This window comes from Artibeus jamaicensis, unplaced genomic scaffold, assembly GCF_021234435.1.
Source record: "Artibeus jamaicensis isolate MK-2021 breed Jamaican fruit bat unplaced genomic scaffold, CSHL_Jam_final contig_685, whole genome shotgun sequence".
Classification (NCBI taxonomy): Eukaryota; Metazoa; Chordata; class Mammalia; order Chiroptera; family Phyllostomidae; genus Artibeus; species Artibeus jamaicensis.
This window is the reverse complement of record NW_026521924.1, coordinates 22,561,820-22,577,124: the sequence shown is the minus strand read 5'-3', so window position 1 is coordinate 22,577,124 and position 15,305 is coordinate 22,561,820. Positions and strand designations below refer to the sequence as shown.

The 15,305-nt window shown below is 55.6% G+C and overlaps 1 protein-coding gene across 5 annotated transcripts in view; it reads right to left on the bottom strand.

Moving 5' to 3' along the window:
• Positions 1 to 2,794: 2,794 nt before the first annotated feature.
• PLCG1 (phospholipase C gamma 1) overlaps positions 2,795 to 15,305 on the bottom strand; it is a 38,633-nt gene continuing 26,122 nt past the window's right edge. For 2 of the 5 annotated variants that reach the window (XM_053671319.1, XM_053671320.1), the window contains exons 21-33: positions 14,957 to 15,034; positions 14,041 to 14,144; positions 13,783 to 13,879; positions 13,511 to 13,580; positions 12,971 to 13,128; positions 11,648 to 11,744; positions 11,262 to 11,486; positions 11,035 to 11,183; positions 10,183 to 10,297; positions 9,923 to 10,084; positions 9,747 to 9,835; positions 9,470 to 9,657; positions 2,795 to 4,021 (exon numbers count right to left, since the gene is read on the bottom strand). In XM_053671319.1, coding sequence (XP_053527294.1) covers positions 3,952 to 4,021; positions 9,470 to 9,657; positions 9,747 to 9,835; positions 9,923 to 10,084; positions 10,183 to 10,297; positions 11,035 to 11,183; positions 11,262 to 11,486; positions 11,648 to 11,744; positions 12,971 to 13,128; positions 13,511 to 13,580; positions 13,783 to 13,879; positions 14,041 to 14,144; positions 14,957 to 15,034 — 1,602 coding nt within the window. In that variant the 3' untranslated portion in view covers positions 2,795 to 3,951. Of the gene's footprint in view, positions 4,022 to 6,979; positions 9,274 to 9,469; positions 9,658 to 9,746; positions 9,836 to 9,922; positions 10,085 to 10,182; positions 10,298 to 11,034; positions 11,184 to 11,261; positions 11,487 to 11,647; positions 11,745 to 12,970; positions 13,129 to 13,510; positions 13,581 to 13,782; positions 13,880 to 14,040; positions 14,145 to 14,956; positions 15,035 to 15,305 lie in introns of those variants that run through there. The other 3 variants (XM_053671321.1, XM_037164424.2, XM_037164425.2) reach the window with 3 other exon arrangements.

Here is a 15,305-nt window from a genome sequence, read left to right as displayed (position 1 = left end):
CTCTGCACATCCACCCCCCAGCTCCCCGCTTGTGCTGCCCTCTCGGGGCCCCGTTGCCTTGTCTTCCTGTTTTCTTCTCGGACCAAAATGTGGGGACTGGCGCAGCTCTGTCCGTCCGAGCACTGCAGCCCAAGCGGGTAAAGGCACTTTGCCGGAGAGGAGAACCAGCCAAGAAGAAAATCTGAAATAAAACCAAACCTGGAGTTTGGGCTTTTCGTCATTTTTCCTCCTTTTCCCTTGCTCAGAGTTTACGTGGGGTAGGTTATCAGTTTGACTCACCTTTTGGATGAAGTTTAAATGTTTGTGTATCCCATAGATTTGCAAGGCTCGGTTGTGCTCTGGAGGGGGTGAGTCCTTAGACGTGTGAGGGTCTGTGCAGCCAGCAGCCCACTTGGCTCAGGAGGGTAACGGGGCTCGGTGCTCCCCACTCCAGACAGGAGTGCTCCCTCTGCGGGGTCCCCTATATTGGCTTCCCTTGCAGCCTTCCCTTAGGAGCACAGGCCTTCCCAGCCTTTCTGGTCAGACCTTGGGGGCCATTTCCATGTGGCTGGGGGCGCACCTGCCCTCAGTAATGCTCCAACAGCTGGGGAAGGGGGTGTGGAGCCCGAACCTTCTCCCAAGTAGTCCCCTCCTCAAACCTGGCTTCAGTCTGAGGTGCTGCCATGCTGTGTTCTCTGGCCCATTCGCGGTGGCCGAGTGCTGTGACTCCAGGCCTTCGGAGCCTGGGGCAACCTCTCAACAAAGTGGTGGATTTGGATTTGGGCCAAGGGACTGGAGGCAAGTGGCCATGGTGGGTGCTGCTTGGCTTGCTCCCAGCTCAGCTGGAAGTGCAGTGCTGGGTCACATGGGAAAGGGGGTGGGGCTGAGCCCCTTCCTCCCTGAGGTGGCCCCGCATCTGCACGTAACTGTGACCAGCAGTGTTTGACCCCAGTCTGCTGTTTTGGTTTCTTAGTCTTGAGTGTGCTTGTCAAAACTGGCCGTTCCGTGACCTGCAGCCCATCTGGCCTCTCCTGTGAATGGGACCCTAGTCCTTCCCCAGACTGGGACACGACAGCCTGGAGCCAACAGCAGTGAGCATTCTACCTGCGCCCAAATCCAGATCCGGGGAGACCCATAGTCTGGGATGGACTAGGCGGCCCTGGTTACCGCATGGACAGGGACAGGGCAAGCTCCGGTGGCCTTTTTTAAAATCAGACCTTTTGGTTTGCAGGAATACAAGGATTCACCAGTAGGCACAGTGTCTGCTTTGCTGTCACCAGCCCCGAGGCTCTCGCAGCCCTCAGCACCAGTCCTTGGTCCTCGGGTCCTCACTGCCGCATAGGCCTGAGTTGGCCCTGCGGGGGGGGGGAGCGCGGAGGGCTGGCTGCTGGATGGGGGGCTGGGGGCATCATCCCTTCCGGCTGTTTTGTTGTCTCTCCTGCTGTGCACTCCGGGTGAGTGGCCAGCCAGGGTTCTGGAGAGGGGTCACTTGCATCAGGAGAGGGGCTCTGTTGCGTGCCTGCGCACATGTGAGCACTTGAGTGTGTTAATGAGGAGCTTTTCTCAGCAAATGCTTTATGCCTTCTGTTCCCTTTCCTGATTAACAGAGGGTTTAAAAGTACTCAGTGTGACTGGAGCCGAAGGCGAGATGTCTAGGATGATAAAAGTTGCTCAGTCACTGAATATAAAGAGCTACAAGTGCATGGTCTTTCTTTCCCAAGCCAAACCCCAGCCTAGATACACTGTTAGGGTGAGAATCTACCCACGTGGTACCTGTTAGTCCTGTAACTTGTGTTTAAAGACAGATGATGTTGCTCACCCCTGGCTCCTGCCCATGCAGCTGTCTCGTTCTAGCAGTTCACTTGAAATGTAGGCCTGGCTGGAGCCCAGCGATGCAGGGAGAACCAGCACCCACCCCTCCCCTGAGCAGGGACCCAGCTCCGAAATCCGGCTGATTGGTGACAGTGGGCCAGTGCCAGGGGAGAGGTGGTCGCCCCTGTGTGGAGGAGTTCCCGCCGAGCCGCTAGGCAGTGCTTTGTTCAGCTGTGTCAGGAGGGCCAGACTGTGCCATAATTGTTATTAAAAAGAGAAAACACGCCAACCTTCCCCTCTGCCCTGCCGGCCATTGTTCTTTGAGAGTTTACTGAGTGCAGTCTTTGTGGAAGTCAGAGAAGCTGCCAAAGTCCTGCAGATTCCTTCCCAACAGTCCTGACGCCTGGTTTTCTGCCACCAAGTAGATTCTGGTTTCAGGGCAAACCCTTTGTTCCGGAGGGCAGCTGCTGAGAAGCCAGGAGGGGACTGACTGGAGTTGGGGGCTTCCCATCTCCCAGAGACGGCTGAAGAAGTGATCATCTTGGTGCTAGGAGGCAGCTGCCCTGTTTCTGTTCAGCCAGAGGCCAACGAAAACATTACCAAACTGTGTAAGAGGGTCCCGTCTGCCGCAGTTGCCAAGTGTGAGAGCGCACACAAGAGAGGCCTACTTTGCCCTTCGGGTCTGGGCGGAATGCGGATTCTGTGGTGGGGAAATGGTTTCAGCCGAAGGGTGGAACTTGCCTTTGGACCACGGCTGTGCTGAGGTGGGCGGAAGGGCTGCTCTCTGGGCGGCTTCCGGGCCTCACCAGGTCCCCTGTGGGGATGCTGCTATTTCTAAGATGCACATTGCACATTTCCTAGACTTTGTATCTGAGGGTGTGGACAAGGGGCAACCAGGACACACTGCCTGTACAGTTTGAAGTGGGTCGGAATGGTACTTCGAGTGTTTTGATTGTTCCTAAATAAAAACATAAATACATTTCACACCTGCCAACTTTATTTTATGGGGGAGTCAGAAAAAAAAAGCTCAAAACACTTCCCACCTGCTGATTGATTTTGTGGGCAAGACTGAGGGTTAACTGGAACGGATGAGCAGGGCACCTGCCCTGGACCCAGTTCAGAAACGTTTCTCCCGCGCTGCTCGGTACATGGTAAAGGGTTCTTTCTGGACAGAAATGCGACGTTTCTAGGAATTTCACCGAATAAAGACCAAATGAGTCAAGCCAGGAGTCTTCAGGTATCTGGTAAGAGGACATCATCAAGTCTTTCCTCAGAAAAGTACTAAGTATAGCTTGTCATTTGTTGGGGGGGGGGGGGAGGTGAACATGTCTAAGGACCCAGGGGACCCAAAGGAACAGGAACAGCTTTGTGTTGAGGGAGTCCCTGGGAGCTGGACCACACGGGTGTGGAACACGAAGCCACTCACTTGACCCGCAGGACAGGTGCAGACTCAGGCAGTGGCTCACTCAGGACACAGGTGTGGACAGAGTTGGCAGATGTGGTCCACCAAGGGGTGGCTGAGGGGCTCCAGGCAGGAAACAGAACTGGATGGACCCCTGGGCACACACACTCTGGGGATTATCAGAGGATGCTTGGTGGGGACAATTCTCGGGCTGTCAGGGCCTCCTCGTGCAACTGAAATGTGGAGGAAGCATGACCTCATTTGTTCCGTGAGCTGGCTGGCTGGGGTAACCTGGAGCAACTTACAGTTGCTTTTCCTCGACAGAACTGAAATGGTGAGAAGTGATAGGCTCAAGTTGAAAGACAAGTGAGTATCTAGAACCAGGCTCAGCCCTCAGGCCATGTTCAGGATGTGCTTGGTCTGCAGGGGAGGCCCTGCCTCAGCTGGTGGCCACAGATCCTTATCAGTGACAGTGTTGTCAGCTGAGGCAGAAACTGCTCCTGCCTTCTCCCCACAGGGCAGCCTTTCCAGGGAGGGGTTGTGACCTGAGTCCTGTACTCAGGCTGTTCACACTGGCCTTGGAGGCAGTGCTGTGTGTGTGCCTGTGCCCACTGGGTAAGAGCACATGACCTTGCAAGGGAGCCAGTGTACTCCCTGCTGTTGACCCTGGTACCACTGACTTCCTCTCCCTGCTCAACCCTCAGCCCTGACCACTCATTCAGATCTGCTGGGGAGACTCCCGGGGCAGCCAAGGATCATCAGGTCTGTCCGGAAGGATCAGAGGTGAGACTGATGTGTGAGTTTCCTTGGCAGAAGCACGGTCGACACCTGCAGGGGAAGGCAGAGGAAGGGAGAGGCGTGGTTGAAAGGAGAGCCCAGGACGGGTGCCTCCAGCCTCTGGAGCTGCTCCTCCCACGTCGTGTGCCACGAAGACACGTGATCAGGAAATGGAGGTACGTCACGACAGAAATGAAAGTGGTCACCACCAGCAAGGGGGTTGGGTCACACAAGGACAAAGCCCCCAACAGCCCGCAGACTCTCCCCTCACTGGTTAGACAAGCTCTCTCCTGGCCGCAGGAGTCTGGAGCTGGAAAACGGGTCCAGAGAGCCCAGGTTCAGGCCCACCCCCACTTTTTGCCCCAATTAAGTCTCCATTCAGTATTGTTTCAGGTGTACAGCACAGTGGTTGGACAATCTTGTATTTCACAAAGTGCCTGCCTGGTGTTTCAGGTACCCACTGCATGTAGTCACTGCAGTAACCCCTGTATCCCCTATGCTGCACCTCACATCCCAGGGGCCGCTTTGTGACTGCCAGTTTGCACTTCTCCGGCCCCTCCTCTCTCTCCCGCCCCCCACCCAGCAACCATTTCCTGTGTCTACGAGCCTGTTTTGTTGGTTTATTTTGTTCTTTGGGTTCCACCACATATAAATGGAATCATATGGTGCATGTCTTTCTCTAATTTCACTGAGTGTAATACTCTCTAGGTCAGTGATCCCCAACCTTTTTGGGGTCAGGGACTGGTTTCGTGGAAGGGGGGATGACACAGGAGGTGGAGCTCAGGCGAGCGTGCCTCCAAGCTCAAGGCCTGGTTCCTAGCAGGCCAGACGGGCCCCAGGGTTGGGGACCCCTGCTGTAGGTCCCGTGTGGTCGTAAAGGTTAAGATTTCCTTCTTTTTCCCAGTCGAGTCATATTCCATTGTACATGCCAACCAGTTCTCCCCACTTGTCAACTGATGGGCACTTGCGTTGCTTCCGTATCTTGGCTATTGTACCTAACACTGCAATGAACATACAGGTGCATATTTTCTTTGGAATTAGTGTTGAGTTTCTTAAGATACATACTTAGGAGTGGAATCACTGAGTAGAATTTTGGGGAGTTAATTGTTAATTCTGGGGAGTAACTAACTCCATACTGCTTTCCACAGTGGCTGCACCAACCTTCATTCCCACCAATAGTGCACAAGGGTTCCCTTTTCTCCAAATTCTTGCCGCTTGTTGATTTATTGATAGCCCAGATTGACAGGTGTGAGATACTCCACTGTGGTTTTAGTTTGTAATTCTTCAATTAGTGACATTGAGAGTCTTTTCATAGGTTTATTGGCCATCTGTATGTCCTCTTTGGAGAAGTGTCTATTCAGGTCCTCTGCCCAACTTTTAATTGTTTTTTTTTTGCATGTTGACTTGTATGTGTTACTTATAAATCTTGGATATTACCCCGTTAATGGAAGTATCACTGGAGAATATTTTCTCCCACTCACTCCCAGATTCATTTTGTTGGTTTCCTTTGCTGTGCAAAATGTTTTTAACTTGATGTAGTTCCATGTTTTTTGGTGTTCCTTGCCCAGGGAGATATTTCAGAAAAAATATTGCTAATAGAAACACCAGAAATTTCACTGCCAGTTTTCATCTAGTTTTATGGTTTTGAGTCTTACATTTAAGCCTTTAAGCCCTTTTGAGTTTATTCTTGTGCATGATGTAAGGCGGTCAGTCCAATCTTCCCAACACCATTCAGTAAACAGCAGTGATTTTCAACCTTCTTCATCTCACGGCACATGTAAACCAATTAAAATTCAGCAGCACACCAAAAAATATATTTTTTGCCTATCTGAACCAAAACAGGCATACTTTTACCAAAAAAAGTGATTGCCTACTTTTTGCTTGAAAGTGATTTTTAAAAGATTGGGTGCCTATACTAGTAAGGATTTCTGATACCAACAATGAACCAATCAAACAGAACTTTATATACCACGTGACCAGTAAGATGCAACTTATTATATGACCTATATATTTATGGTGCAAGATTGGGCATTCACACCAGGTGGCTGCTACTGTATTGGAGGTTGTCATTTTTTTTTATCTGACAATCTAAGGGAAAAGAAGTCAGTGCCCCTGACTAATAGTAAGGTATTGCATGTTTTAAAAATTCTGTGGCATGCCAGTTGAAAATCACTGGATTAGACCGTCTTTACCTCAGTGTATGACCTTGCCTCCTTTGTCAATCAGTTGACCACAGAGGCATGGGTCTATTCCCGGGCTGTCAAACCCCACCCCCCCACCGCCGCTTATCTGAGGACAGGGACCATTGTCACACCTGTGAAAAGCACTGGGACGCTCTAGGAGGAAAGCCTGGGACGGTATGGCAGTGTAACACTGGCTGTCATACCTACTTCCTTGAATGACAGGCAAGGTTTTAAATGGTAACCCCAGTCCTCCAAGTGGGCAGTGCCCAGAGAGGCCTGGCCCCACGTCTGTGAACTTGGGAAGCGTCTGGTCTGCCTTATCACATAGCAAAGGGATACTCAGAGCCTGCAACTCTAAATCACCTTGGGCTGGACTTAAAACAACCTTGGTCCAGAGCCTCCAACTATGCCTTAGAATGTGCATAACTGGACCAGGGGTTGCTGCTTACCATCCTAAGAACCAACTAATTAATGACACTTCTTACCTGTGTCTCTTCAATGACAGACCTTCTCAGCAGGAAGGGAAGGTCAGGCCCTTTCAACCATATTCTGAGCAGAGATTTTGGTTGCAAGCAACACAGGCACCCGGCACCCTACGTTTGAACTGCTACATGTTCAAAGTTCCGGTGGAGCTGCCCACCGCCGGCGACCTCTCCATCCAGCCACACCCTTGGTGGACAAGCTGGAGGAGGCAACGAGATCTGCTTGAGCAAGGAAGTTACCAGAACTTCCTGCCTGCTTCTACTGCAGAAAAACCACAGGCAGGTGCCATGATGCCAGACAACAGGCTTTCCCAAGCCCACAAACGGACACACGGACACACAAGTTAAAGGAAAAAGGAGACAAGGGTAATTTATTTGGCAGTCAGATCTTAAGAGGGCAGCAGAACTAGCAAGTAGCGAGCTGTGAGCCCAAATGCAGGCACTGGGTTTGCACGTGCCGGGTGCTGTGCACCCACGGGCCTGGGCTCCCACCTGTCCTTCCAGGTGGGGCTGCCTTCCCAGCCTCCCACCTCCTTCCTTGATCTGTCCCCCAGCTGGACAGACAGAAGCTGCCATCCGCACAGTGGCTTTGTTCAGCACCGACTGCCTGTGCCTCTCCCGTGTCCACTCCCCCAACCCGCCCTCGCCAGGGCAGGCGGCTCCTTAATCCCTCTTCCATTCCTAAGGGAAAGCATAGTCTTTTTTTTTTTTGCCTTAAAAAAAACCACCTCACCAGAATAAGCTTTGCTGTTTTATCTCTTCCCAAGCCATTCCCGACTGTGCCTTAACACCCCAAACTGAACCCCCCCAAAAGGGGCAGCTGCCTACCTCAGAGGCTGCTCCTCAAGGTGAGGGGCAGGAGGGGTAAAAGTTATACCATTGAGAAAAAACACGGCTTTTTAAAGTCCTTTTTAGAAGGAAAGGTTTTCCAATAAAATTTAAATGTTTTAATTCTTAAATTATAAACCAAATGTTGGCAACCATACGTAGACATGTTTGCTATGGACAAATTAAGATTGTGAGGTCATACTTTCAAATACAGCTTCAGAATTAGTTTAAATCAATACATTTCCTCAGAAATTGTATGATTTCCTTCAGTTTACAATTCATGATATGGAAAGTTTAATATAACGTTAAATAATTTACTCCCTACTGTAAAAGCTATAGAAAACCGAATCACTATTAGGACCGAATACTAACAAGGCTTTAACGGCTCAGTGGTTTTTCTTAAGAGTACGTATAAATCTCGAAAAGGCAACACCGTCAGCTGAGCTGGAACGTCCAGGAAAGTAACCGTTCTGCCGCAGCACACAGACAAGTCCTTTCATCCTGCTGCCCCAGCCCCTCACCAAGCAGCTTCAGGTTAGAATGGAAGACACAGAAAATCATACATCCTACGTGAACTAATGGAGATAGAGATAGTGTGCAAAAAATAAACTTTAAAATTCTATGCGCCCACATCATGTATGTCTAGTAATAGGGTTTTCAACTGAGTCAGTACTTGAGATAATCTCAGAGGCGTCTTCTTGCAGACTGAGACCCCAGGTCTTGCGCTGCGACAGGGAGAGTGGTCTTCGGTCGAGACGGGATGGGGTTTTGCAGCTGCTCTGCCAGGGCCTCGCGGGGGGGAGCCTTGTGAAGGAGGCATGTGAACTGTGTGCAGGCGTTTCCTGGACGCACGGGGCCAAGTCCTCCGCTTGGCTTCTGCCTTGGTGACTCGCTGCTCCACTCTGGCCACACTGGCACCGACCGTCCCGACGAAGGCCTTGAGTATGTCCACAGACTCCTCTACCCTGGGAAGCGGGCCCTCCAGGCTTGCGTCCAGGGCCCCGGCAGTGGGCAGTGGCAGATAGCGCGGCCCACAGAGGCATGGCACGTCCAATTCTGGTCCCTCATCCTTCCACAGCCAAGGCATTGCTGTGGCTCTGGGGCAGCTGCCCCATCCCTGCTTCAGGTGGCCCCTCTCAGGCCCACCCTCCATCACCTGCGATGCCCAACACTGCTACTTTTAACGTGATCCCCTGTATCTTTCAGGCTGGGTCATGTTCCCCACCCTGGGCAGTATGCCCTTGTGCTGTGTCCCCTCGGGCAGGCACTGTGCTCCTAGGCCCTGGCTCCAGGGCCAAACTGCGGGCATCTACCCTCCCACCCTGCCCGGCTGTGGTTTTAAAGCTGCAGGACAATGTAAACTTTGTTTCCCTGGCCCAGCAAGGGTGCTGCTGCTGCTCCTCCATTCTCAGGAATGTCAGCGGCTCCTCAGAGCCTCCTGTGCTGCCGGCTGAGGCAACCTCTCCAAGGGGCTGCAGCCGAGGTCCTGGCCCCACAAGATGGAAGGATCTACCTCCAGAAGTCAGGGCCAGATGTGTGTGCTTAATGCGAGACACAGTACAGTTTCTGCCCCCACCCCGGCTGGGTGTGGAGGCCCCGAACAGTAATACATCTCACTGATGGCTTGGTTTTTGTCTGGCATTCACTGCTGGAACCCAGGCTCCAGGACCAGGAAGGCTGCCACGCAGGCTGCTTCCAGCAAACCCAGTTCACGGCATTCCAAGAGGTATGCAGCCATCTGCTGCTGTCCACGGGGCTGGGGCACAGCTAGAGGCGGTTGTCTCCATTGACCCGAGTCCTTCGTGGGGCCCTGGACAGAGGGATGGGTGTCCTTACTGGCAGTGGGGCCTTCCAGCCCCAGGGCACAGCCTCAAGCCAGATAATTACTGTGTAACTCCGGTACCCAGAAGAAGGGTACCAGAGGGTGATGGAGCCGCTCCTTTCCGTCTCGCTGGCACCCCCTCTGCCAAGCTACACACTGGCCACCTACCTCCCTGCCCCCTCACCTTCGTTCCCGGCTGTCAAAATGGTCTGCAAGATGCTCCTGGGAGATGCGAAAGTCCTCAAATGGCTGCTGGTAGCGCGCTTCAAAGGAGCCTTCGCGGGCCCGGCCGTGGAACAGCTGGCCCGAGGCATCGGAACCCCGCTCCCGCAGGGATGTACCACTGAAGGGACTGAGGTCACCATTCTCCTGCTTCAGCGAAGGGAAAGCACACCAGGTCAGTGACCCCCCTGCACCTCATGAGACTGCAGCCCGGTCAGCACCCTAGGCGCTGCAGTTACCTTGGCAGGGAAGACGTCGACCTTGACCAACAGGGAAGCCAGCTCCAGGTCTTCACTGTAGTTGTTCTTCAAAGGCACCGCTCTGTACCCTGGGAGGAAAGCCTGGCCCTCAGCTTGGGAGGGAGCTGAGCCCAGGCCCCCACCCTCCAGCCCCGGGTCACGGGCAGGGTCCTCACCTGTCTTCAGGCCTTTCACCGGGAAAGTAGCCTGAGCCAGGAAGTTCTGGTCACTAAACATGTCTTCCTCATATACCACAAAGCGCAGGAAAGCGAATTCAGGGTTACTGATCTGGAAGTGGAATGGCTTCGCCGGCCACACGGGATTCAGGCCATTGTCCACTGTGAAAGCAAGGGTGAAAGGCCTTAGGCCACCATCGGGAGAAGATGGGGTCACTGGGGCAGAGGGGAGGAGGAGTGAGTGGGGAAGGAGAGCTCACCCACAAACTCTGTCTTCTGCTTGGTGCTGTCGTACTCAGCTCCTGCCACCTCGATCTCCACAAAGGGACACACAATGCCCCGGCCATTCTTTGGCAAATGCCGGGCACCTAACACCTGTAAGGGCAGGCAGAGATGGGTTCTTCCTGCTCCCACCAAGTTCCCCACTATGCAGTGGAGGCAGTGCGCCCTCTGCTGGGCTCCAAGGACACTGTCTGTTAAGTCCCTAAGAGCAAGCAGCTCCAACAGCAAAAATTCAACTGACAATGTCTTAGCTTTAACCGAAATTTTCATGTGAGTTTCTGCCATCTACTTCCCATTAAGCCCATGTCTGTTTTAACATAGAAATCTTTCAAATTACTTCCCCCTGGGAAAAAAGGAATCTCTTCTCTCAGGTGGGTGCTCACCCCATGCTGCCCTCCCCACTCCTTCAAGTCTCTGCCCAGGCCCCAAGCAATCCTGAACCCCACATCACTGGGGGCCTCAGGGGTGCTCTCCAACTGCTACAAAGGTGTTCTTCTGCTGCAGCCTGTTCTCCTGAGTGCAGTACTACCTAGCTTGCTCCGGCCCCTGGCTCAGCACTAGCTTCTTGCCCATCTTCTGCCTACTCCTTCCAGGCAGGGGCGACCCTTGGCTTGGACGCACGGGCAGTCTGATTCCTTAGTGCCAAGACCAGCCACATTCAGCCCCTGGCCAGAGCCACTCAAGAGCTGGCCCCACTATGGAGACTCATAGCTGTCTTCCTCAAGCTTGAGGACAGTCCAGGGTCCCTCCCCAGTCCATTAACCAGCACCACATTCCTGACTCCCGAAATGAGGCCCAGGGGAGCAGCCCCTTCCCCTCCGGAAACCTACCTCGATGCAGATGGCGCAGGGCTCCAGCCCTCGAAGGCTGCTCTTGTCAAAGGGGTCAAAGGCCTCATCCCGCATGGTGCTGGGCTGCAGCACGTAGCCACAGTGCCCACCGGTCATGAAAAGGGCCTGGTTCATCTGCATCGGTTTGTCTGCAAGAACCAGGTTAGTGGCCTCCAGCCCCACGGCCCGGAGGTGCCCTCCCCCGCCCCCCCAGGGCACCTCCTCACCTGGGGTCTGGAAGTTGAGGGCCACCAGCTGACTGCCACAGATCCACATGGGCAGGGGGTCGTAATTGGAGGAGTCCAGCCGCTGGCCCTTGGGGTAGATGCGGGAGAGCTGCAGGCGGTTGTACTGGAGAAACTTCTTGCCTTTGGCCTTGTTCACATACTTCTCGGCCTTGGTTTCCGGGAAGGACGACATGTCCCGGTAGCAGGCGCGCTCTGTGCCAATCTCTGAGCCGAACAGGGAGAACACTTTCAGAGCCCCAGCCCCCAGGCAGTGCTGGGGGCCAGCTCCCAACACCCCCCCCCCGCACAGAGGGACTACACTCTCCTCTTGCACCCCCATGGAGAGCACCCCCACACGTGCACACCCGCTGGGCCTTGGCACTTACTCTCTTCGTCGAAGGGGACAGGGCGGCAGTAGACGACCAGCTCGGAGAGCTCCAGGGCGATCTTCTTCCTCCGCTCCATCATCTTCCCCTCCGTGAGCTGGTGACACACACAAGGGCCTGTAGCCCCCGGCTGGGGCCCCGCCCAGGGGAACGCAGCCTGCCTGCCTTGGGCAGTCGGCTCCACAGGTGCTCTGGGTCCCTCCCCACCGTCTTCCAGACCCCACTGAACCATAAGCAGCAGCCCTCCGTCCTCATCCTCACCCAGAACCACGCTTCTCTACCCCAGGACACACTCGAGGGGGAGGGAGCCTCACCACAGCCCAGACCCTAGTGCCCACTCGGGGCCCTGGGGTTGGCTGCACTACCCAGTAATGCTGCCACCACTTGGTAGCAAACCTCTCTGAGGTATAAAGGCCACCTACTGGTTCCCCTGTGACTTCACTGGGGACTTGGGACTCCGGCATAGTCTTCTGCACCCCAAGGACCATCCGCCACCCTGGCCAAAAGCTTTCCCACCTCAGCTCCTCCCACTCCAACACAACCACGCACATCTCGGTGACAGAAGCCCACTCTCCACGGTCTCCACCACACGGTCCTCTCATCTCTGGAGGGCCACTCCCACCAGGGGCCCCTCCTACACTCACAGACTCTTCCGCTTTCAGCCTACACTCTGGACCCCTCCTTCACCCACCGGGTCTGCCGGTGCCTTCTCCTTCCAGGCCACACCTCGGGCACAGTCCTCGGTACCTGTCCCCTCTCTGCTTGACTCACAGATGCCCATTGTCCAAAGCAGCCACAGGTCTGTTTTGTAGTCCCTCAAACCCCGCCCCAAATGACCAGGGAAAGGGCCACTAGTAGTAATTCCCTTACCCTTGTAAGTACTTCCTCCTCTCCATCCCCCAGGCTCAGTGGAAGGGGCCTCCCTCCTCCGGAAGGCTGGCCCTTCCGACCGAGCTCCTGCTTCATCTCCCACCAGCTCCTTCTGCTGCTGATGTTAACGCCAGACCTGTGTGCCCTCCGCACTCTCCCAGAGCCTGGCCCCTCCCCGAAGCCCACCGCCAGCCAATGAGAACTTCTCATTGTGCCTGTGCATCCTCCCCGCAAGCCCTTCCCCAGGCTGCTCCTCCTACCCTGCAGCCCTCAGCCCTCCTGGGCACCCACACCTGCCCCCTGTCCAGGATGCCTCTTACCGCTGCCCCGTGGAGCCAACTGCCCACTAAGCAGGCCCACCTGGATGTCCCACGTGTATTTCAACACATGCTAAACATGCCATGCCGCTGGCCACATGTCTGCTTCCCCTGATCCCTGGCTGCAGGCTCTCACCCTGGCGTCTGCAGTCTGAGCCACTTCTCGGATCTTTTTCACCCAGTCCTGCAGCTCCTCCTGTGAGTCGGCAGCTACATCCAGGGACCACTGTGCCACCGACGCCATACTGATGGAGAAGACGAAGAGCCGGTTGTTCTTGCCCTCGGGGCGGATGGCTGAGGGAACGAGACAAGAGCTGGGATCAGTCACCTCTACATTCCGGGCACTGCCCGGCCAGGGCTTGAGCCCTGGCTGATGCAGACCTCTACCTTGAACTCTGGGCCTCCCCCATCCCACCTCCAAGCCTCTGTCACACCCTGGAACCCAACCCATTAGGACTGTGGCTGTCAGTACCAGCCACAGTGCTGGCCCAAGGGGAGCATGCAGGGTCAAACTGGGTGCAGAAGGGCACCTGGGGTGGTGGTCAAGGGGGTGCCCAAGCACGGGGGGGAAGGAGAGTGAGGGCAGCCTTTGAGGCCCACCACTGGAGCACAGAGACAGCACCAAGAGAGTCTGGCCCTTAGGGACAGTGGTCAAGAGAAGGGGACAGGGGCTCACCAATCTGACATGATGGCACATCCAAGACCCCCCGAAGCAAGTCCCCCAGGGGGCTGTTGTCATCCAGGTGCTGTGGGAAGCAAAGCCCGAGGGCTCGTCACACATGTCCTGTATGCGTGTGTGAGAGGACATCTTACAGATGTGCACACACCCGCCCATGTGCTGGAGACCACAGACAGCACGGGGTGTGATGGCCACGTGTGTGGGCGGCCATGAGACCTGACTCTGTGACGGAGGTGAGAACCGTGTCCCACCAATGGCTCTCGCCTCACCTCCCTCTCAGGCTCCAGGGCTGCTGGGCTGACCATCTCCTCCACGTAGTTTGACGGGAACCAGAGCTGCTTCTTCCCACCATAGTCTCCGCGCCACCTGTAAGAGCCAGGGGGCGCTGACCCCCAGCAACCACCCAAACCCCACGAGGAGGGCATCTGTTGTCAGGGGCCCCCACATCTGAGCCTGACCAAGGCAGGCACTGCGGGCAGACACGTGGGACAGACAGGCCCGTGCAGGGCCCCGGGGACGCAGCTCACCAGCCTCCATCCTGCTTCTCCACATTCTGGATGATGGCACTCTTGGTGAAAGTCAGCTCATCGTCTCTCTGGGCCTTGTAGTCGAAGAGGGCTTTGACCGCGCACTGCAGAGGAGAAGCACCCCTGGGAGAGCAGCCCCTACCCCCCAGGGTCCTGACCAGGCCGCGTGTGCACACACATGCACCTGGGCTTCCCAGCTGGGGCTCAGGCAGCAGCAGGTGGCACTCGGTCCTCATCACTACCCTGCAGGAGACTTAGGACAGATGTCACTGGGGTCAGAGCCAAGCCTCTGCCAAGGAAGCCCCTCGGGGTCCAGGCAGAACCTCGTAAGCCCCGCCTGGGCCACAGGGAACACGTGAACGTGCCGGAGGAGTCAGGGCTGGTGGGCCGGCAGCGCCTGAGTGCCACCTCGGGACCCGGCCAGCTCTGGCCAGGCTGGGACCCCACCCTTCCTCACTGGAAAAAGGAGAAGGACCCTTCTCCCAGGCTCCATGGCAGCTGAAGGAAAAGTGGGGACCAAACAGGGCACAGCTCTTACTTCTTAGAGAAAAAGGCAAAAAGAGGAAGGTCTGACAGATCTTTACCAAGTGAGGGAGCACGGAGCCAAAACAAGGTTTTCTAGCAAGTGGGCCCCGCCCCTGCCCCACTGCAGCCCGAGGGAGAAACCAGGGTTACCCCAGGGAGCAGTCTGCAGGGTCCCCGCCGACCCCCAGGGACGGGGGCTGGGGAGGAGCTGGCCCCGAGTGCGCTGCGGCCACTCGACAACCACACATCTCTCACCACCTCTCAGGCCGCGGAAAACCACAGACACCACTTCTCCACAAAGACCACAGATGGGCCCTGAGCTGAGAAGTGCAAGCCCCGAGCAGCTGGGGACTGTCCCCAGCTTCCTGTGCCCAGAGGCCTGAGGCTGTACCTTGAAAGTCGGCATAGGGTTTGCCTCCACATAAAAGCCAGGGTTGCGTCCTTCATACAAGGCCCCATAGTCAGGCTCCTAAGAAAGGGGACGGAAGGAGGATACATTAACGCCCAGAGATGGAAAGGGCACTGACAGCCACGGGCCCCCCTCACTGGCGCCTGGTCCACCAGGGTCCCCCGACCTTGGTAGGGATGGCCCACCCCAGCGGGGTTTCTACAGCACAGCCCCACAGGCACCACGCCCTCAGGGCTCTGCTCAGCGCAGGCCCCTCACCGCTGAGCCTGTCCCCAGCAGATGGCAGTCCTCTCTCGCCACCCCTGCCCACTGATGACAAGAGTCTCAAGGG